General features: G+C 43.5%; 1 protein-coding gene across 2 annotated transcripts in view; it reads right to left on the minus strand.

Annotated features, from left to right (window-relative positions):
* Window positions 1–22,834, minus strand: part of FUZ (fuzzy planar cell polarity protein) — a 137,630-nt gene that overhangs the window by 8,974 nt on the left and 105,822 nt on the right. Inside the window, exon 10 of one of the 2 annotated variants that reach the window (XM_077457142.1) lies at window positions 7,277–7,375. The exons of the other annotated variant lie outside the window; for it this stretch is intronic. Within the exon in view, the coding sequence (XP_077313268.1) occupies window positions 7,277–7,375 (99 nt within the window). The remainder of the gene's footprint in view (window positions 1–7,276; window positions 7,376–22,834) is intronic. 2 annotated transcript variants of the gene reach the window in all.

Genomic DNA, 22,834 nt, shown 5'->3' on the forward strand with positions numbered 1-22,834 from the left:
AGCCTATGTTTTTCCCTATGTGATACCACGTTGAATTGGGAGTGACATTTGGAGCAACAGCCACAGCCCTATTGCGTGAGGGATTCGGGATCGCCTGAGGGGGAACCGTTACCCGGACATCCTTTGATTGTTTTTGCCTGTGGTGACCCTCTGTAACGGGGGGTCGCTTGGATCTGGTAAGGAGCCAATTCATTCATTCGGGGATGGGAAAAGCACATTATATTTCTGGAGAAGATTTCTAATTTGTGCACTTCTAATCCAGCTCTTACATGAAGTTTTTCTTCACCGGTGTTATTTACCATATGGACATTTTATAATATTTTGGTTTACAACTATATGGACATTATATAGAGTGTCTCAGAATATATATTTTTTGACAATTTATTTCATGTCAAAAATTGGAAACAAAATAATTTTTTCATTTTAGGGGTATATGCACAGAGATTTACACAATTTGTATTGCGTTTGGGTAATTCACATTATTGACACGTATTTGTGTCCCATTTTTGTATTTAATTTCATTTATTTGTACATATAATAGTATGCATTATATTTTTGAGGTGGTCTTAGAGACAATAAGACACTAAGACTCATATCGTGGGTTTGGCACATACACATACCCCATTCACTTTGGGCATTTGAGGTTAGCGCAGTTCTCTTTTTTTCTCTTTTTGTTCAGTGTATTTTTGGTGTACATTTGAATTGCTGCTTCCGACCAATATCATTCTTATTCCGTAGCGCAGTTTCTTCCTCTTTGCTTTTTCCATTTTTCACATTGATTTTCACAAGGGTTGTCCCGGTCCCGATACTGAGTATTTGCAGTAGTTCTTGTACTCGTGCAAATGCTCCCGATGCCTTATCCGATACCAGGAACAATCAGTGCTGTGGCTGGGGAAGTTATAATCATCGATCACCCTGTGTGGCTTTCAATAAAGCTGCTGAAGGCTGCGGAGGGGAGAGGAGAAGCACACAGGGAGATAGGCGATTATAACTTCCCCTGCCACCGTGGTGATTGTTCCCGAGTGTTTCCTGTATCCTTCTCCGGCTCCCCTTCGTGTTCCTCCGTGCACTCCTCCGGCCCCCCGTCCTCTGTGCCTTCTTCTGTGCCCCCCCATCCTCCTCTGGTCCGCTCCCCCACTGTGGGCTCTCGGGCCCCCCTGTCCTCCTCCATCGCCCCCATCCCAGATCTTTCAGGATGGAGAGTGGAGGAAGGAGCCAGTAAATATGTAATATATCTGTTATCTGTTTAGACCCCTGACATCTCAAAGCCCCCCCCCCACCCTAAGATTGAATAATAAAAAAAGTAAAATTGTAGAAATAATAATAAAAAAAATAAACACTGACTCCACTTTCTCCTCCCCAAAAAAACGTTATTATATATACACACACATATATGTATGTGTGTAAGTGTGTATAGTAAAAAATCATTAAAAATAAAAAAATTATAAAAAAATAAAATAAAAAGCTACTGACTGTGCTAAATATTAGTGCCACAATTGAAAAAAGTATCGGAAAAAGTACTTGAAATAGTAGTATCGGGACAACCCTAGTTTTCGCCCATGTAATAAATCATCAACTAGGACTGGCTGAACAGTTGTTCTGTGGGATAGTGTTTTCTGTAATATTTATTTTATCATTTAGGGCTCATTCACACTTGTGTGCTAAACTATGCACGTTAACATGCATTTAATGTATGTTTTAATGTAATGTATGACCATACACGCGCTGTATGTGCATCACTTTCATTGTGAATGACACTACCAATGCAATGTACAGTAAAGTACAATGAAACTCAGAAGCACCACAACACATACTGTGTGTTGTGGTGTACTGTATTGCTGGTATTGTGTACTGTACTGTGGTGTGTGGGCAATCCATATATAATAATTTGTTTTGAAATTTGCTCAACATAATATTACAACTTTTCCCCAGGCATGCAGATTTGAATCCCCATCACAAGGGAGCTTGGAGCTACCAATACCAGCGCACATTGCCCTTCATCTTGGAAAGAGGTCCTTTCAAACCCTTCCCCTCCCTCAAAAACTCTAGCTCAGGGGTAGGTAACATCGGCACTCCAGCTGTTTTGAAACTATAAATCCCATTATGCCTCTGCCTCTAGGAGCCATACCTGTGATTGTCTGGGTCCTGCAGTGTCTCATGGGACTTGTAGTTTCACCACAGCTGGAGCGCCGAGATTGCCTACCCTTGCTCTAGCTTAACACAAAATTGGGGTTTTCAGTAACCCCAGTGCCCAGTAGCAAGGTGGTGGCAAGGGGGCATTTTGTCCAACCTACCTGCCCACCAACAGGGGCCAGAATGTAGCCCCTCTCACCACAATCCTCTTATGCATAGCATACAGATAAGTGAAAAAGTAGTTAAAAAAAAAATCAAAAAAACACACCAACCTTAAGCAAAAATGACTTTATTTTTCTTACTTACCAATAATTACCTTTTCAGGTTCCAGAGATGTCGCACAACATTTGAAGCTTAAAGCTGGGTACACGCTATACAATTTTCTGTAGATTTTTTTCCTTCAGATGTACCAAAACCATATAATATGAGCTCAAACCTTAAGAGTTTAAATTTGTATGTAATCAGGCAGGCCCTTGCACTACATGGTTTTGGTAAATCTAAAGAAAAGCAGACAACAAAACTCCCTGACCATACCCACCCCGAGTCCTGAGAGGCAATTGGATATTCCTTAGATCAAATTTACCTACAAATCTTAGTATGTACATATTGGAAATTAACTAAATATTGATTGCAATCAATGGGCCGCATTAAAGGGAGTATTTTGTGGTATGGCGTCCCATATAAAAGTTGATTCTGAAAGTAAAGGTCAAATCTGTTGGGGTGTACTCATTTATGCTGAGCATTGTGTGTAATATATACACACACACATACATACATACATACATATACATACACACACACACACACACACACACACAGTATCTTACAAAAGTGTGTACACCCCTCACATATTATATCTTTTCATGGCACAACACTTAAAAAATTATACTTCGCTACAATGTAAAGTAGTGATTGTACAGCTTGTTTAACAGTGTAAATTTGGTGTCCCCCTCAAAATAACTCAACACACAGCCATTAATGTCTAAACCGCTGGCAACAAAAGTGAGTAAACCCCTAAGTGAAAATGTCCAAATTGGGCCCAGGTAGCCATTTTCCCTCCCCGATGTCATGTGACTCATTAGTGTTACAAGGTGTTCTCGCTCTCACTCTCTCATACTGGTCACTGAAAGTTCAATATGGCACCTCAAGGCAAAGAACTCTGAGGATCTGAAAAAAAAGAGTATTGTTGCTCTACATAAAGATGTCCTAGGCTATAAGAAGATTGCCAAGACCCTGAAACTGAGATGCAGCACGGTGGTCAAGACCATACAGCGGTTTAACGGACAGGTTCCACTCAGAACAGGCCGTGTCATGGTCGACCAAAGAAGTTGTGTGCACATACTCAGCGTCATATCCAGAGGTCATCTTTTGGAAAGAGACGTATGAGTGCCGCCAGCCTTGCTGCAGAGGCTGAAGGGGTCAGGGAGTTATTTTGAGGGGACAGTAAATTTGCACTGTTATACAAGCTGTACACTTTACATTGTAGCAAATTGTCATTTGTTCAGTGTTGTCACATGAAAAGATATAATAAAATATATACAAAAATTTGAGGGGTGTACTCACTTTTGTGAGATACTGTGATTATATATATATATATATATATATATATATATATATATATATATATATATATATATATATATATATACATACACACACATACATACATACATATACACACACACATATAAACATACATACATACATATATAAACACACACATTGTGAGCCTTATGTATCCCAACCATGTATCTTTAATGCTGGCCATACACTATAAGAAAAATCTGCCAAAATTCGGTCATTTAGACAGTTCATCCGTTTTTCGGACAGTTAATGGGCACAAAATCAATAATCATTGGGATGTTTTTGAGCTGAAAAAAATTAAGGACAAGTTTAGACATTTTCTGCCAAACGAACAATAAATTGAAATGTTAATGCGTTTCCCGTCCAAACTGCTTGCACTAGGTATATGCAAAAAAAAAACAACAAACAAAAAATTGATTAATTTATGTCCACTGATTTATCGGTTATTACATGATGGCACTATTGTTTGCTCTCACGGCCTACTGTTTGTTTTTCGAAAATGGGTTTGGCCGATTTTTCATATAGTGTATGGCCAGCATAAGTGTTTTGCTGCCACCTACTGATTCTTCTATAGCAGTCATCCTCCATGTTACATTGAGTTACAATTTCTTTGTTTTAGAACATCCTTTCCAGAAACTAGTAGAGATCGCTGTAGAAGTGGTGCCTACTACAGTGCAGTGTTAATTTTGGCAGCAAATTTTGATTTAGTCTTAGAACTAAAAAGGCATTTTAGTTTTAGTCCCATTTTAGTCTTCTGCAAGTGTTTTAGTTTTATAGTCTTTGGCTAAAATGCCATTTTAGTTTTAGTCCCATTTTAGCAGACTAAAATCTCCAGTACATTTTAATCAAATAAAATAATTTTAGTAATGTGCACACTACATAGCCCCCTACCCTCTGCACAATACACCCCCCCCCCCCCACAGTACAATACACAGCCTCCCATGCACTCCAAGGAGACCCCCAGTCTTCTGTGCCACTCTCATTGTAAATCAGCCCGCCAAGCAGCAAACAATTACTTGTAGGAACCTTCGCCACTATAACCCTTCTCTTCTCTATTCTGCTACTGACCACCTATATGACATAATCTCTCCCCTGTCCTGTCCTGACCTGTCCACCCCTGTCTACAACAGTTGACGCTCATCATCACTAGATGCACTTGCTCCTCTAACCACACGCAGAATCAGGCCCCGACCGTTACAACCCTGGCAAACTGACAACTCAAGAGATATTGGCATGCTCTTGAATGACTGTGGCGTAAAACCAAATGCCTGCAAGACTTCACATATTAATCTGCCCTTCTAAAATACAATTCCTGCCTTCATGCTGGCAAACAAGCCAACATTGTCTCTCTTATTAATACTTTGTCAACCAGTCCCGTCGGTTCTTCTCAACCTTTAACTCTCTGCTTCGTCCCCCACCCCCTCTACCCCAACATACCTTGCCTAACAGCATATTCAACACTCGACTCATTTGAATTGGCTACTACTGAAGAGGTTACAAAACTTTTCTCAGGTGCCCACCTAACCAATTGTCCCTTGGATCCTGTTCCCTCACAACTACTACGGTCACCCTCCTTCTTCTATCCTATGCTCCCTCACTCACATCTTCAATTTCTCCATCTCTAGTGGCACCTTCCCCTCTAAAACACAGGCGCAGATCACTCCCATACTTAAAAAGCCCTCAACTGGACCTGACCAGCCTACAACTTAAGACATCTCATTGCTCCCATTCACCTCTAAACTTCTAGAACACTTAGTGTACAACCGTCTTAGCTCCTAACTCAGTGAAAATAACCTTCTTGACCCCTTACAGTCTGGCTTTCTCTCGCAGCACTCCACGAAAACTGCCTTACTAAAACTCACTAACGATTTACTAACTGCTAAAACCAACAGCCAGTACTCCATACTCCTACTACTTGACCTGAGGCCTTTGATACTGTTGACCACCTGCTCCTTCTCAATAAAACTACATTCCCTTGGCCTCCGAAATTCTGCTCTATCCTGGTTCTCTGCCTATCACAGCCCTCCTTCAGTGCCACCTACAACTCAGTCTCCTCCTCTCCAATGCCCATTGTCCCCTTCCATTGTCCCCCAAGGCTCTGTTCTTGGACCCCTTTTCTTCTCTATCTACACCTCCTCCCTTGGTCACTTGATAACCACCCACGACTTCCAATACCACTTATATGCAGATGACACCCAAATCTATTTGTCTACTCCTCACCTCACTCCTTCAGTCTCCTTTGACATTGCTAACTTACTAACCGACAGATCAGCATGGATGTCGCACCACTTCTTTAAACTAAATCTATCTAAAACTGAGCTATTAATATTCCCCCCTGCACATGCCCCCCTCAATGACTTTTCCATCAAAATCAACAATGCAACTATCAGTCCCTCCCCTCACGCCAGGGTACTAGGTGCAATCCTAGATTCTGACTTGTCATTTCAGCCCCAAGTCCACTCGTTGTCAAAACTTTTTAACAAATGAAACCACCAAGCTCCTCATTCACTCCCTTGTTATCTCTCGTCTTGACTATTGCAAGTCTCTTCTCATTGGCCTGCCTCTCCATAGGCTAGCCCCTCTTCAGTCTATCATAAATGCTGCTGCCAGACTTATCCACCTTACCAACTGCTCAATGTCTGCCAACCCTCTCCTCCAATCCCTACACTGGCTCCCAAACACCCAGCGAATTAAATTCAAAATACTAACCACAACATACAAAGCCATTCCCAACTCTGCCCCAAGCTACATCACCAATCTGGTCTCCAAATATCACCCAAATCGTCCTCTCAGCTCTTCTCAAACCTCCTACTCTCAAGTTCTCTCATCTCCTCCTCCCACGCTCGTCTCCAGGACTTCTCCAGAGCCTCTTCCATCCTCTGGAACTCGCTACCTCCACCGCTCCGGCTATCCCCTACTCTTGCTACCTTCAGGCAATCCCTGAAAACTCATCTCTTCAGGAAAACCTATCACGTCTCCAACTAATCTTCTACCACTTCCATCAGCTCATTCCCCACAGTTACAACCTTTTGTACCACCTGCCCCACCCTATTAGATTGTAAGCTCTTCTGAGCAGGGCCCTCTTAATCCTCTTGTATTTTATTGTATTATAACTGTATTGTCTCCTTTTTATATTGTAAAGTGCTGCGTAAACTGTTGGCACTATATAAATCCTGTATAATCATAATCAAAGTCTCTAAATATACCTCAATAGCTTCGTTCTTGCATGGACCTGGTCACACGACTGCTTACCTCTAATGTTTCATGGATGGTCTCTTCTCCTCCAATCTAAAGCAACACTCAGACAAGGAGGAGAGCGGCCAACAAGCACAAAGCTATTGAGGTATTTAGAAGCTTCAGCTTACAATGAGAGTGACACAGGAGGAGGAGCGGTGTAGGAGAAGGGGCTGTCAGTGATTTTTTCCTAACTTTAGACTTTGCTGGCAGTGCTGTGCAAGGGCCAGGAGAGGCGAGGTGGCCGGCTTGTCCACCCCAACGTGTGGCACTCGGGGCGGACCGCGCGATCCCCCTAATAAATGGTTTGATAAGCAGCACTCACTTTTCCCATCATGGTGGTCTGGACGGAAATAACGTGACATGGCAAGAGTATAAAATGAACGGAGAGCTGCCCGCCGCTGTTCCAGTATACATTTCATATCTATAAGACAAATTCAACACATAAGTCAAAAAAAATTTGAAGCAAGGATATTGATATGCAGATTAATGTTACACAATAAGGTTGAATAAAGACACCAGTCCATCTAGTTCAACTTGAGTGTGTGTGTGTTTATGTCACTAACATTCTCAATATCCCTGTACATTGTGCTTGCTAAGAAACCCATCCAAATTTTTTTTACATTTGTCTAAGCTCCCCACTGACCCCACTCACTATGGAAGGCTATGCTACATCCTTACTGCTTTAACAGAGCCCTTTACACAGTTTAAGACTGAACTGGTTCTCATCTAACTTCATTGTGCGGCAGCATGTTTTCTATGATTATAAAAGCGTTTTCACAATGCTAGAGTCACCATTTAAAGTTTTTTTATAACACTATCATATTCCCTCTTAAAGTGTCTGTAAAGGCTTCAGTTTATGTTTTGTTTTTTATCTTCATGCTTTCTCTAGATTAGGGTAAAAAAAAAAACTTCCATGTCCAGCTTCCCTCAACCCCCCTAAAAGGTTGAGAGTAGCAGCTCTGCTCTCTTTCTATTCACAGGAACCCAAGCAGTAGCGGGAGCCATGGACTGCTGCTAATCGAATACTATGAGCAGAGCGCAGGGCTGAGCAGCACTGTGTGTGTCAATAAACCCACACAGCCCAGCTTGGGATCAAGCCCACAAGACTGCCCTCATAGAAAACAGCTTGCTATGGGGGTATTAGGAAGGGAGGAAGAGGAGCCAAAAGAGCTGGCAGGGGACTCCAAAAAGAGGAGGTTTGGGGCCTCTCTGAGCAAAAACACTGCACAAAGTAGGTTAAGTATAACATTTTTTTTATATTAAAATATAAAAAAAAAAAAAAAATGAACCTTTACAACAACTTTAAATGGATTCAACCTGTAGAGGAGGCATTTAATGTTTGTAGTCAATCATAACAGAAGTACCCCATCCCCATTATTAGCTTTGTTGCCTTGCTCAGCGCTCTCTCCAGTTCAAGTAAATCCTTCCCAGGGACTGGTGACCAGAACTGGACAGCATATTCAAGATGTGGCTGGACCAGAGTTTTGTAAAGTGGTAGAACTCTAGTTTTATCTATTGAGTAAATACCCTTTTTAATGCGTACTAATAGTCTGCTGACCTTGCTTGCTGCAGCTTGGCATTGCATGCTGTTACTGGTGTCTGATTTACTTGGACCCCAGATCCTTTTCCATCCTCAAATGCCCCAGATCCTAGTGAGTAACTTGAATTAATATTTTTAGCTCCCAAATGCATTACTTTACATTTTCTCAGGTGCCAAGTATCAAAAATGTAGCTATTATTTTTAGTTTTAAAAACAACATGTTATACTTCCCACTCTGTGTAATGTTTTTGCACAGAGCAGCCCCGATCCTCCTCTTCAAGTCCCCTGCTGGCACTCCTGGCCCCTCTTCTCCAAGTATCCCCATAGCAAGCTGCTTGCTATGTGGGAACTTGTGCATGCTCACTCCTGAGCCCTGTGCAGTGTGTCCATAAGACAGACATAACAAGGCTCAGTCCGCCCCTGCTCATTTCTCACTGGCTGTGAGCTGTGATTGACAGCAGCGGGAGATCGCGATCGGACTTGGATTATTGAAGGGGGGAAGGGTGGCAGGGGGAGCTGCATACTGAATGCATAGAATGTATGACAGGAAAAACCCTTTGGCCTTAGAACCACTTTAAGCCTAAAACAAAATCAAAATATCTAGGCAGGAATCATCTCAAAAAGCTTACATAATCCAATACACGCAGTAAGATTCAAACGTCAATTCTTCAACTCCATTGCTAGGTTCAGTAGATTCTAGAAGGTAATAGGCCCTACTTATTACAGTAATCAGAATTAGGACCTGTCCATAGCACTTCAGAACCATCAACCAAGTCTAAACCCTTTATCCCCTATTAGTCCATGGAAGCTTTAACCACTTGCTTACTGGGCACTTAAACCCCCCTCCTGCCCAGACCAATTTTCAGCTTGGTAACATCTCCTGGAGAAGAAGAAGAAGAAGAACGGAAGGCGGCGGCGACAGAAGACCGGGCCACCGCCTGTAAAAGAGCTATAAGAAGGCGCGGTGGCCCGGCAGAAGAACCGAAGAGGGGGGACAAGACCCCCGAAGTCGGGAGAAGAGGCCGGCGGCGAGGAAGAAAGCCGAACTCCTCCGCTAGCAAAAGAGCTACAAGAAGATAGCGGAGGAGTCCGGCGAGAAGACCCCCGAAGACGGAAGACCCCCGGAGCTGTGCAATAAAGTATTTTATCTCGTGTGTTGTGTTTTTTTTTGTACTTTTATTTTACAGGTGAATGGGTAGGGGTACATTGTACCCCATACTCATTCACATAGGGTGGAGGGCCGGTATCCGGGGGCCCCCTTATTAAAGGGGGCTCCCGGATTCCGATAAGCCCCCCGCCCGCAGACCCCGACAACCAACGGCCAGGGTTGTCGGGAAGAGGCCCTTGTCCTCATCAACATGGGGACAAGGTGCTTTGGGGTGGGGGGGCCGCGCGGCCCCCCCTTCCCCAAGGCACCCCCCCATGTTGAGGGCACGCGGCCTGGTACGACTCAGGAGGGGGGGGCGCTCGCTCGCCCCCCTTTCCTGGCCGGCCGGGTAGCGTGCTCGGACAAGGGTCTGTTGTGGACTTTGGGGGGGACCCCCACGCCGATTTTTTTCGGCGTTGGGGTTCCCCTTTAAGTCCATTCCAGGCGGCGGGGTCAGCGACGTCTCCTTCGCGGGCCCCGCCTACCTGGAGACGCGCTCGAAATGAGCGGACTTTCCTCCGCGTGTGTGGGCGAGTCCGTTAATTTCAAAAGTAGGGCGGATAGTATGGCGGACTTAGTACGCCGTATTAGTCCACTCAAAAAGTGGTGTGTGTGGTCAAGTCCGTTCATTCGAGAGTATGACGGACTGTCCGTCAGATTGTCTGACGGACTAAGTTGGCCAGACAGTCCGCCCCGTGTGTACGCGGCTTAAGGTTACATATGTACAGCATCCCAACCACAATCAGTCTGTGCATTGCTGCGAAGAAATAAGTTGCTGCGGCAATAGTCGCTACCTTCATAGAAAGGGATAGTTATAGCCATCACATTGATACTTCTACCAAAATATGAAAAAAAGAGCTGTAAGTCCAATGCTAGAAGCTTTGATTTTATTGGGCTGGACTGAAAAAAAGATCCAGTAATTGCTCCCGCTTTCATTTTTTTTTTTTTTTTTTTTTTTTTTAACCACTTCAATACCGGGCACTTAAACAACTTCCTGCCCAGACCAATTTTGAGCTTTCAGCGCTGTCGCACTTTGAATGACAATTGCGCGGTCATGCTACACTGTACCCAAATGATATTTTTATCATTTTTTTCCCAAAAATAGAGCTTTCTGGTGGTATTTGATCACCTCTGTGGTTTTTATTTTTTGCTAAATAAAAAAAAAAAATGCAGAAAATTGTGAAAAAAAAAAATTTTTTTAGTTTGTTTGTAAATAAGCAAGTTTTCTCCTTCACTGATGGGGCTGCACTGATGGGCACCGATGAGGTGGCACCAATGAAGTGGCGCTGATGAGGTGGAATTGATGGGCACTGATAGGCGACATGGATGGGCACTGATAGGTTGCACAAATTGGCACTGATAGCTGGCACAGATTGGCATGGATAGGCGGCATGGATGGGCGGCACGGATGAGCATGGGTGGGCACTTATAGGCGGCATGGATGGGCAATGATAGGCGGCATTGTATTATATTGATGGATGCCAATCAGTGCCAAACAATAATGCATGCCAATTAGTGATGCCCATTGTGGGCACTAATTGGTATCCCTGGTGGTCTAGGGCAGACTGACACTCCGCAACAACGATCTCCGCGATGCGCAGCCCTGGGGGCGCACTTTGGCTCAAAATCCTGAGAATGTCATATGATGCCCAGTCAGGATTTTGAAACCACTTTGCTGCCGTCATTCTGCTATAGGGTGGGCAGCAAGTGGTTAAAGTGGATGTAAACCTCATTCATGAAATGCGACCTAAGCAAATATATTTGTAGTGTTTTCTTATCTCTCTCCAAAGCACTAAGTCCTATGTGTTTCTGCTTTTCCGTTGCTCTGTTATGAGTATGATAACTTCTGACAAGTTCTCTGTCAACCAAGAAAAAAACAGGCTGAATTTTGCATCAAGGGCAGTTGCTATAAAAAGATAAGCAGACAGCTGGTCTAGTCACAGCACAGCTCTGAGAGTCTCTGCCTATGTGGACAGGGGGTGTTTGCCTTTTCTCCAATCAGCTGTCTTGGCGGCATGCCCGGAATTCACTTCCAGCGCTGAATAGGAAGAGAAAATCCCTAACAAGCTGTGCACTTTCTAAATATATAAAGCTGAAGACAGCAGATATACAGTGGATATAAAAAATCTACACAACCCTGTTAAAAACGTCAGGTTTCTGTGATGTAAAAAAACGAGACAAAGATAAATAATTTCAGAACTTTTCTGCCTTTAAACGTGACCTATAAACTGTACAACTCAGTTGAACAACAAACTCAAATCTTTTAGGTGGAGGGGAGTAAAAATTAAAAAACAAAAATAGGTTGCATAAGTGTGCACACCCTAAAACTAATACTTTGTTGAAGCACAATTTGATTTTATTACAGCACTCAGTCTTTTTGGGTATGAGTCTATCAGCATGGCACATCTTGACTTGGCAAAATATGCCTACTCTTCTTTGCAAAAACATTCCAAATCTGTCAGATTGCGAGGGTATCGCTTGTGCGCAGCCCTTTTCAGATCACCCCACATATTTTCAATCGGATTCAGGTCGGGGCTCTGGCTTAGCCATTCCAAAACTCTAATCTTCTTCTGGTGAAGCCATTCCTTTGTTTATTTGGATGTGTGCTTTGGGTCATGGTCATGCTGAAAAATGTTCCACTTAATGTTCAGCTCTCTAGCAGAAGCTTGAAGGTTTTGTGCCAATATTGACTGGTATTCATAATTCCCTCTACCTTGACTAGGGCCCCTGTTCCGGCTGAAGTAAAACAGCCCCAAAGCATGATGCTGCCATCACCATGCTTCACTGTGGGTACGGTATTCTTTTGGTGATGTGCAGGGTTTTTGCGACAAATAAATCTTTTGGAATTGTGGTCTGATGAAAACAAAGTTGGACTTTTTGGCCATAACACGTTTTCCCACATACTGTTTGCAGACCTCAGCTGCGTTTTTGCTAAATTTAGCCGAGCTTGGATGTTTTTTTACATAAGAAAAGGCTTCCGTCTTGCCACTCTACCCCATAGCCCAGACAGATGAAGAATATGGGAGATTGTTATCACATTTACAACACATAGCCAGTACTTGCCAGATATTCTGCAGGCCTCTTGACAGCCATCCCAAAGAGACAGACTTTCAGAGTCGCACAGTTGGGATTTTTCTTTTTTTTTTTTCTTTTCTTTTTTTTTTTTATTACAGCCCCTACCCACTGCTCCTAGAGCTCCTGTGCGCTAATATTGTTTTGACATTTATATGTGGCTCCCACTCTCAGTACACAGCCAGCAAGGCGGGAGCAGGGGGCAGGGCTGAGCTGCGCTGTGTCTTCTGAACGCAGACAGCCAACTCAGGAGCAAGCATGCAAGCAGCTTGCTATGGGGGCACTCGGCAAGAGTGCCAGTGGGGGACCCGAGAAGAGGAGGAGCGGGGATGCTCTGTGCAAAACCACTGTACAGAGCAGGAAAGTAATTTTCCTGTACAACTACTTTAATGTATATTTTTGAAAGCATTTTTACGTTGTGACAGTAAGAGGCCTAGGCAGAGTAAAGCTGTGTATTTGGCTTTCTCCAGATTCTGTAGTTCTGGATCGGAACATTCAATCCTGTGTCCCGGTTTTGCACAGGTACACAGGTGTGCCAGGTCGTTATATACTCCCACCTAGTGATGGGCTCGGGCGCGTTTGGATCGAGTCCGCCAGGAAGCCATCACTGCACACAGCCAATCATAGGCAGTGAGGCATTTCCCGACCGGCAGCTGCACACACACTGCCTATGATTGGCGGTGTGCAGTGCCGGCCTTCTGTCGGGTTCAATCCGAATACGCCCAAGCCCATTCTTACTCCAGTCTGAGGATAGCGCAGACTTCCAGTTTGGAGATAGCTCCCAGTTTGGGAAATGGAGGGTCTCACCCAGGGGTCAGTGAGCCCTGGCCAGAAGCCAAGAGATCTCATTCCAGAAGTCCAGGAGTCAGGTTGGCTCCTATTGGGGGGTCAGGAGAATCCCAATTCATAGGTGTCAGAAACCATGAAACAGACAGACAGAAGTACAATCAAATCACACTTGTTTATTAATAAGAATAAAAAGGTAAATAGAAAAAAGCGTAGTCAAGCATAGCCAGAGTCCTGTAGCCAGATCGGATAGTCAGCCAGTCCAAAGTTCATTAACCAGATCGGGTAATCAGCCAGGCCGAAAGTTAGGGATCCAAGGAGAGCAACCGCAAGCAGGATAAGAAGCCAGGTGGGATGTCAGCAAGCCAGTCTTGAAACAAACAGCAGGAGATGGTTCTCTGTGATGTGACCAACGTGAAGACAAATGAAAAAGTGAGCAGGAAGGCTTTAAATAGGCAGGTCAGACGAGCATCATCGGAAACAGCTGGTAACTGTGGAAAGAGAAGAGAGCTGGCAATTAGCCGACAGCTGAGCGGCCAGCCCAGAGGAGGAAGGGCTAAGCCAGCCCTGACAGTACCCCCCCCCCCCCCCCATGACCCCTCTCCCTCGGAGGGCCACCAGGCTTGAGGGGAAAACGTCTATGGAACTTGCGGAAGAGGACAGGGGCATGCAAGTCAGAGGATGAAACCCAGGAGCGTTCCTCCAAACCGTATCCCTTCCAATGCACCAGGTACTGTATGCGCCCACGGAACCTACGGGAGTCAACAATGGATTGTACCTCATACTCCTCATGGTTCTCAAACAGAATAGGGTGAGGACGTGGCACCGAAGTGGTAAATCGGTTACAGACCAACGGTTTCAATAAGGAGACATGAAACACATTAGAGATGCGCATACTAGGAGGAAGGTCCAACGCGTAAGCTACTGGGTTAATCCTGCGAAGGATACGGAACGGCCCAATAAACCGAGGTGCAAACTTCAGAGAGGGAACACGAAGCAGGAGGTTGCGAGATGACAGCCAGACCCGGTCCCCAACCTGGTAGGAAGGCGCAGGCAGACGTCTGCAGTCAGCATGGAGTCTGTACCTATCATTAGCATGACGCAAAGCCTCCTGGACTTGTACCCAAGTGGAACGAAGACCACGGAGATGCTCTTCTAACACAGGAATACTCTGCGGAAAAAACGAGTCAGGCAACATGGAAGGTTGGAAACCATAATTTGCCATAAAATGGAGACAATCGGGAGGCAAGGCACTGTTGTGAGAAAACTCTACCCAAGGTAATAGGTCAGACCAGTTGTTATGATGGTCAGAAGTATAGCAACGTAGGAATTGCTCCAAGGACTGATTGGCTCATTCTGCGGCCCCATTAGACTGCGGGTGATACGCAGAAGAGAATGCAAGCTGGATTCCCAACTGTGCACAAAAGGCTCGCCAGAACCAGAAGACAAACTGACTGCCCCTATCCGAGACAATAACCTTGGGTAGCCCATGTAAGCGAAAGATCTCCCGAGCAAAAATGGAAGCCAGTTCCTTAGAGGTGGGCAACTTCTTAAGTGGAATACAATGACACATCTTTAAGAACCGGTCAACCACCATAAGGATAACAGTGTTGCCTTGGGAGTTGGGCAATTCCACAATTAAATCCATAGACAGGCGAGTCCAGGGCCTCTCTCCATTGGGTATGGGTTGTAGGAGGCCCACTGGAAGGTGTTGTGGAGTCGTACTCTGAGCACACACGGGACAGGCAGCTACGAAGGCAGTGACATCAGCCGGTAGACTAGGCCACCAGAATTGTTGGGAGATGGCCCAAATGAGTTTATTCTTCCCAGGATGACCAGCTGCCTTGGGAGAATGATAAGTCTGGAGCACTGCAGTACGGAGACTCTCTGGGACAAAGCAGCGGTCACAAGGTTTATCAGGAGGAGCATGGACCTGAGCAGCAAGAATTTTTTCACCCAAAGGAGAAGTAAGACTGGTGCGAACCGTAGCCAAGATACGATCAGGAGGAATCATAGGAACCGGAACTGACTCTGACTTGGAAGTGGAGGAAAATTGTCGTGACAAGGCATCAGCCCTTACATTCTTAGTACCGGGTAAGAATGAGACAATGTAATTAAAGCTCGACAAGAAAAGAGCCCATCGCACCCTTCTGGGAGAGAGTCGCTTAGCCTCAGACAAGAATGTAAGATTCTTATGGTCAGTAAGAATAAGAACGGGCACAGTGGTATCTTCAAGGAGATGTCTCCATTCTTTAGGGCTAAAATGATCGCTAACAGCTCTCTGTCACCAATCTCATAATTGCACTCAGTAGGTGACAATTTCTTGGAAAAGTAGCCACACTGATGCATAGTGTTCTCCGAGTTAGGACGTTGAGACAGAAGGGCGCCAACTCCTGTCTCAGAAGCATCAACTTCTAGGATAAAAGGCAATGTAGGATCAGGATGTGCCAACACAGGAGCAGAAACAAAGGCAGCCTTGAGAGTCTCAAAGGCCTTAATGGACTCCGGAGACCAACTCTGTAGGTTACCGTCCTTTCTGGTCATATCAGTCAGAGGCTTGACCAGAGACGAGAAGTTACAGATAAACTTCCGATAGTAGTTGGCAAAGCCCAGGAAATGCTGCAGAGGACGTAAACCCACGGGTCGAGGCCACTGTAGGACTGCCGACAGTTTCTCTGGGTCCAACGAAAAACCAGCAGTGGAAATGACATAGCCCAGGAATGTAACCTGTTCACGATGGAACTTGCACTTCTCCAGTTTACAATAGAGATTGTTCTCTTTTAGTTTCTGAAGTACACGATAGACATCTGTGTGGTGGTTCTCCAGGGACTTGGAAAATATGAGGATATCATCAAGATAAACCACCACACACAATTGCAACAAATCTCGGAGGACATTGTTAATAAATTCCTGGAAAACTGCCGGGGCATTACAAAGGCCAAAAGACATTACCAGGTATTCAAAATGGCCTGTTCTGGTATTAAACGCAGTTTTCCACTCGTCGCCCTCCTTAATGCGCACGAGATTGTATGCCCCTCTCAGGTCAAGCTTTGTGAAAACCGTTGCTCCCTTGAGGTGGTCAAATAACTCCGTAATCAATGGAATCGGGTAGGCATTCTTAATTGTGACACGAGTGAGACCCCTATAATCTATACAAGGTCTCAGTTCACCGCTCTTCTTTTTCACAAAGAAGAAACCAGCACCAGCAGGAGACGAGGACTTGCGGATGAAACCACGAGAAAGTGCATCAGCAACATACTCCTCCATGGCCTTATCCTCCAAGACTGACGAAGGGTAAACCCGGCCACGAGGAGGTATGGCACCAGGTTGAAGGTCAATTGCGCAATCATAAGGCTGGTGTGGAGGCAAACTACTAGCTTGACCTTTATCAAAGACATCGCCAAAAATCACGGTACTCCTCCAGCAAGGAGGGGAGTGAAGCTGTGCACAGGACCTTGGATACCATCAGGAAGCATGTCTCACTGCATTGTGGTGACCAGGAGAGAACCTCTGCATGGAGCCAATAAAAAGAGGGGGTGTGCCTCTGTAACCAAGGATAACCAATAACCAGCGGAAATCTGGGTGAGGAAATAACTTTCCCCAAATCTAGATGGAATTGAGGTTCCCTGTCAACCTACACCACACACCATCAATAATACAGTTACTTTTTTAGGGCCCAGTCCTCCTCTTGACAACCACATCACGAAAAAGAAAACTCACAGATGAGGGTGCAGAGGAGGACGTAACAGAACAGCTAAACTTTCAGAAAATAATATAACGATAAAGATTTTTAATCTCTCCAAACAAACCCTATCCTCTGCAGATATTTCTTTGAGTCGCAGCCTTTTTTTCGCTCCCACCAACCGACCCAACCCTTTTCTTTTGTTTAAAGACCTTAATAGCTATATTAGAAAACTAACATTGAAGAGGCATTTTCATATTAAAAACGAAAAAGCCCAATCAAAGACCCTGGATACACAAACCACTTCTCCCTTGCCCATCATTTTACCTAATGAGTCTGATACCAGCTCCGAAAACCTGGAATGCTCCAATTTGGATCTATCCAATATGGACGATGATCTACTAATATCACTTTCACAACTTCTAACTACCTCGCCCCCTATTGTACACACCAGTCTTAAGCCAAAATCAATATTTTTTCCCACTCATTCAAAAGGCCCATATCTAGAAAGTTTTTATCGAGTCGTCTTTTCTGACATGATAAAACTCTGCAGTTCTTCCTCCAACAACTCATTTCACTCAGGCCAGCGACACTGTTATAAGATCTACAGACAAGGGCGGAGCTATTGTTCTCCAGGATAAGGACGACTACATTGCAGAAGCAATAAAATTACTTTCTGACCAATCCACCTACATCAAATTAAAAACTGATCCTACCAATAATTTTGCACAAGAAGCTGACCAACTGATCAAAATTGCCCTTTCAAATGGTATCATTACTAAAATTGAAAGTTCCTTTTTACATGAAGATTTCTATTTCATACCGTATTTTTATCATCTTCCTAAAATACACAAAGATCAGCAACATCCCCCTGGCAGACCCATTGTGGCGTCCATGGACAGTGTCACTTCTGGTTTCAGCCTCTACATCGACCAATTTTTACAGCCTTTTGTCCAATCTCTTCCGGCATACATCAGAGATGGAACACACCTCCTGGAACTTTTGTCTTCATATACCTGGGAACCCACATACATGTGGGTGTCTCTAGATGTCAGTTCATTATACACGTCGATCCCACACTCCTTTGGTATCAGGGCTCTCGAACATTTTCTGACCACTGATCCTCTAATGAATGCCCATCAGGCTTCCTTCATTATTGAGGCCACCAAATTCTGTCTGACTCACAACTATTTTACTTTTAATGGAGATTTCTATCTACAACAACAGGGCACGGCAATGGGAGCAAATTTTGCTCCCTCCTATGCCAACCTAGCAATGGGTTACTGGGAACACCACTACATTCATCATAACAATCCTTTTGCCCCAAATATTATCTTCTTCGGAAGATATATAGATGATTTGATAATCATCTGGGACGGTACTCCAGATAGCATCAATTCCTTCATTGAGTAGTGCAATAAAAATACATATGGCCTCTTTCACCCATGAGAGTAACCAGGTATCCCTAGCCTTTCTGGATCTGGAACTTGGTCATGACGGCCCCCTTAATATACGCCAAAAACCAAATGGGAATTCATATTTGCACCTTAAAAGCTGTCATTTTCCAAAATGGATTAAAAATATACCTAAGGGACAGTTCTGTCGCTTGAGACAGAACTGCACACAAGACAATGATTACTTTCAATCCAGCTGGTCCTTGAAAACAAAATTCAAAGAAAAACAATACCCTGAGAGTCTTGTGGAGGATGCATACCAACTATATCTACATGGTAAACCTGAAAGAATTGATCCAACTCAGAGAGCATTCCAGCAACTTCGTTACCACCTTCCACTGCAAACACAAAAAAATGGAAAAAATTATGGAAAAACACTGGGATATACTACAACAAGACCCCCACTTGAAATCTATTCTTCCCTCTCGGCCTAAAACAACATATCGCAGGGCTCCCAATCTAAAGAGTAAAATTGCCCCCAGCAAATTGAAAACTGCTCCTATGTCCATTACGGTACCCACCCTCATCCCCCTTGTGGGGATGTACCGTTGCCATAAGAAACTGTGTAAAATTTGCATTTTTGTGGAACATGGCCAGAAGTCTTTTAGCACAAAGGGTACTACCTATAGTCTGAGAGACTTCTACAATTGCTCCTCAGATTATGTGGTATATGGCCTCACCTGCCCCTGTGGTCTCATTTATGTTGGCCGAACTATTCGGCCGGCTAAACAAAGGTTTGGGGAACACAGGCGGTCGATCGAAGGCAAAACTGACCCACATAGTGTCCCCAGACATTTTGTCACTGCACACCATGGGTCCACCTCTGGCCTCAGGGTATGGGTCATAGAACAAATTCCCAGCTCTTTTCCCCCAGCCAAACGTTTCAAAAAACTTTGTGCCAGGGAAACATATTGGATCTATTGCCTAGACAACCTAGCGCCTGGTGGAATTAACGAAAGTATCGAGATTTCGACTATTCTTTGATTTTTCTTTTTTATATTCACATCAATTTCATTTTTATTATTTTTTATTATTTTTTTGACTCCCATGATCAGAATACGTTCTTTTGGGGATATATATATATTTATATATATATATACATTATATAAAAAAATATATTTTCTATACCTTTTATTACATTTAGCCTTATAGGCACAGTATATATTCCGCCTTCAGTAATTTTTGTAATTCTTGCTTTTATTTTGTTAATATTTATTTATTAACTCTCATCCATCTTCATCCAGTTTTCATTTTCATTTTTCTCTTTTTTTCATGAATTTTTTTCATTTTCAAAATAATAATTTTTTATTAGTCACTATTTACTATCTATTATTTATTTCCTTTTTTTATTTTTATTTTTTTAATTAAATTTTTATATTCATTTTCATTATTTTTCACTATTTGTCATTATTTAGTTTTTCTTATTATTTTTTATTATTTTTTCAAATTTCTATTTCTGTTTTTCATCTTCTTTTTCTTCATTTTATTATTTTTCACTTCAGTCCATTCCATTTTCAATTTAATATATATATATTATTTATATATATATATATATATATATATATATATATATATATATATATATATATATATATATATATATATATATATATATATATATATATATATATATATATATATATATATATATATATATATATATATATATATATATATATATATATATATATATATATATATATATATATATATATATATTTTTTTTTTTTTATATATTTTTATACATTTATCTTTCATTATCATTACTTTTTACTTTTTTTCTGCCAATCACCACTTCTTTCATTTACTCTCCTTTCTTCAGATTTATTTATTTTCTTGTTCTCACATTACAATGGTCTCCCTGTATTAGCTTGTGATCTGTCAGTTCCTTTGCATGTATATTTGTTCCGGTATCCCCGCCCCCTTTCTCTCTTGTCTGGTACTTATATACTTGCTCTGATTCCGAATGGCCAGCTTGACAAAGGAGCACAGCCGTCCTGTCATCCACGGTATTGCCAGCTCAGGAAACGCGTTGCATCCCCTGTGACGTCATCTCCCGTCGCCCGGAGTTCCTCGTGCATTCCACGCCTCGGACGAACGCGCGCTGTTTACATCGGCTGCGTCTGCATATCAACATAGCCCCCAGGAGCGGACACACGCCGATAGGACTCCCCAGCACAAGGGACACAGATGACCACATATTGAGGTTCTTCTCCCTCCGTAATGGAATCTATACATTGCCTGATAACTTATTATATAATGTGAGTGTTTTTAACCACATGTGAATTAAATAGGAATTTTACAGTCTACACCCAGAGGCGCCTCTTTCTCTTGTCTTTACAGTGTCAATTGGGAACCGGTTTCAGTTTCCACTGGATGGCTTCCGTTTTTGGACTGTAGTTTTACCCCCCAGAGAGAGATTAACCCCTTCCTTGTCAGATCACAGACTTTGTTAAGGAAGGGGTCCTCTCTTTTTCTCTGTCCCTCTCACTCCCTTTCCTCCCGTCCCACTCCATTCCTTTCTTGTGCTGATTATACCTACAGCATCATTACTTGCAGCATTATTATTTGCCTTTTAATATGATTTTTAAAATACTGTGTATATAAAGTGTTTTTCAAGTTCTAGAAAAATAGCGATGGGCGGGTGGGTGTTTTTATGAGCACCGTAATACTTGTATATATGAGGAAATAACTTGGAATTGGATTATTTCATGGTGAAGAGCCCCTACGGCCATGAACAATGGAACCGTCTCATGAGTCACATGGGCAGGCTGTAAAGGTCTCCCGTCAAGAGCCTCAATGGCAAGTGGAGTGTCACGCAGCTGCAGTGGAATCGAGTGCTGCGAAACAAATGCAGCATCAATGAACAGGCCTGCAGGCCCAGAGTCGATTAGAGCCTGTATCTCGCTGGATGACTCAGCCTAAGAAAGGGTGACCAAAACCAGGGGCTTATCCTTCTGGATAACTGGGGTAGAAACCTGTCCATGACAGGACCTCAAGGTTCGGGCGTTCCCTGGACGGGTAAAACAAGACTTCAAAAAGTGACCTGCCTGGCCACAATAAAGGCACAATCTCTCCCTCCTGCTAAAGGCTCTCTCATCCGCAGAGAGACACGTGAAGCCCAGGGGCATGGGTTCATCTTCACTGACCAACTCGGTACCAGGAGGCATGGGAGGTGAGGCAGGCATGGGTGGGACTACAAAGCTCAGAGGCAATGTACAGGAGGCTCCGCAAGCGCTCCTTAAAAGAAAGTCTTTCGCTGAGTCTGGAGTCAATGAGGATGGCAAACAAGATCAAGCTCTCCAGCTCAGTGGGTATATCTCGGGCTGATATCTCATCCTTGATGGAATCCGAGAGACCATGAGAAAAAGCAGCCACTAGGGCCTCATTGTTCCAAGCAACCTCTGCTGCCAGAGTACGGAATTCAATGGCGTAGTCGGCAACAGTTCTCATACTCTGTTTAATGGACATGAGGCACTTGGCAGCAGAAGGAGTGTGCGGGGAATGTCAAAAACCCTTTTAAAGGAGGCCACAAACTGAGGGTAACTCAAAACAACAGGTTTTTGCATCTCCCATAGAGGGTTAGCCCAGGCCAAGGCTCTCTCCAAAAGCAAAGATATCACGAAACCTACTTTGCTTCTGTCCGTGGGAAATGCCTGGGGCAGCATTTCAAAGTATATCTCAACCTGATTGAGAAACCCTCTGCATTGAACTGGATCGCCCCCAAATCGCTGGGGAAGCGTAGAAGAACCAGACATACCTCTTATAGAGGTAATACTTGAGGCGGGTGCCTGCACAGAGATTGGCACAGCAGCAGGGACGGCCTGCGACTCAGGTTGTACCGGAGCAACCTCCGTGGGGGATTCCAGGTGAGCCATGCGATTTAGGAGCATTTGTAACACCAAGGCAAACTGATCCATGCGGTGATCTTGCTCATACAATCTGGAAACAATATTACCAACAGGTGGATTGACTGTATCTTCTGAATTCATGGCCTTCGCGTACTGTCAGAAACCATGAAACAGACTGAGACAGAAGTACAATCAAATCACACTTGTTTATTAATAAAAATAAAAAGGTAAATAGAAAAAAAAAAAGAGTAGTCAAGCATAGCCAGAGTCCTGTAGCCAGATCGGGTAGTCAGCCAGTCCAAAGTTCATTAACTAGATCGGGTAATCAGCCAGGCCGGAAGTCAGGGA

Source organism: Lithobates pipiens, unplaced genomic scaffold (genome assembly GCF_037356315.1).
Source record: "Lithobates pipiens isolate NorthernLeopardFrog02 unplaced genomic scaffold, aLitPip1_a1.2 Scaffold_27, whole genome shotgun sequence".
NCBI lineage: Eukaryota > Metazoa > Chordata > Amphibia > Anura > Ranidae > Lithobates > Lithobates pipiens.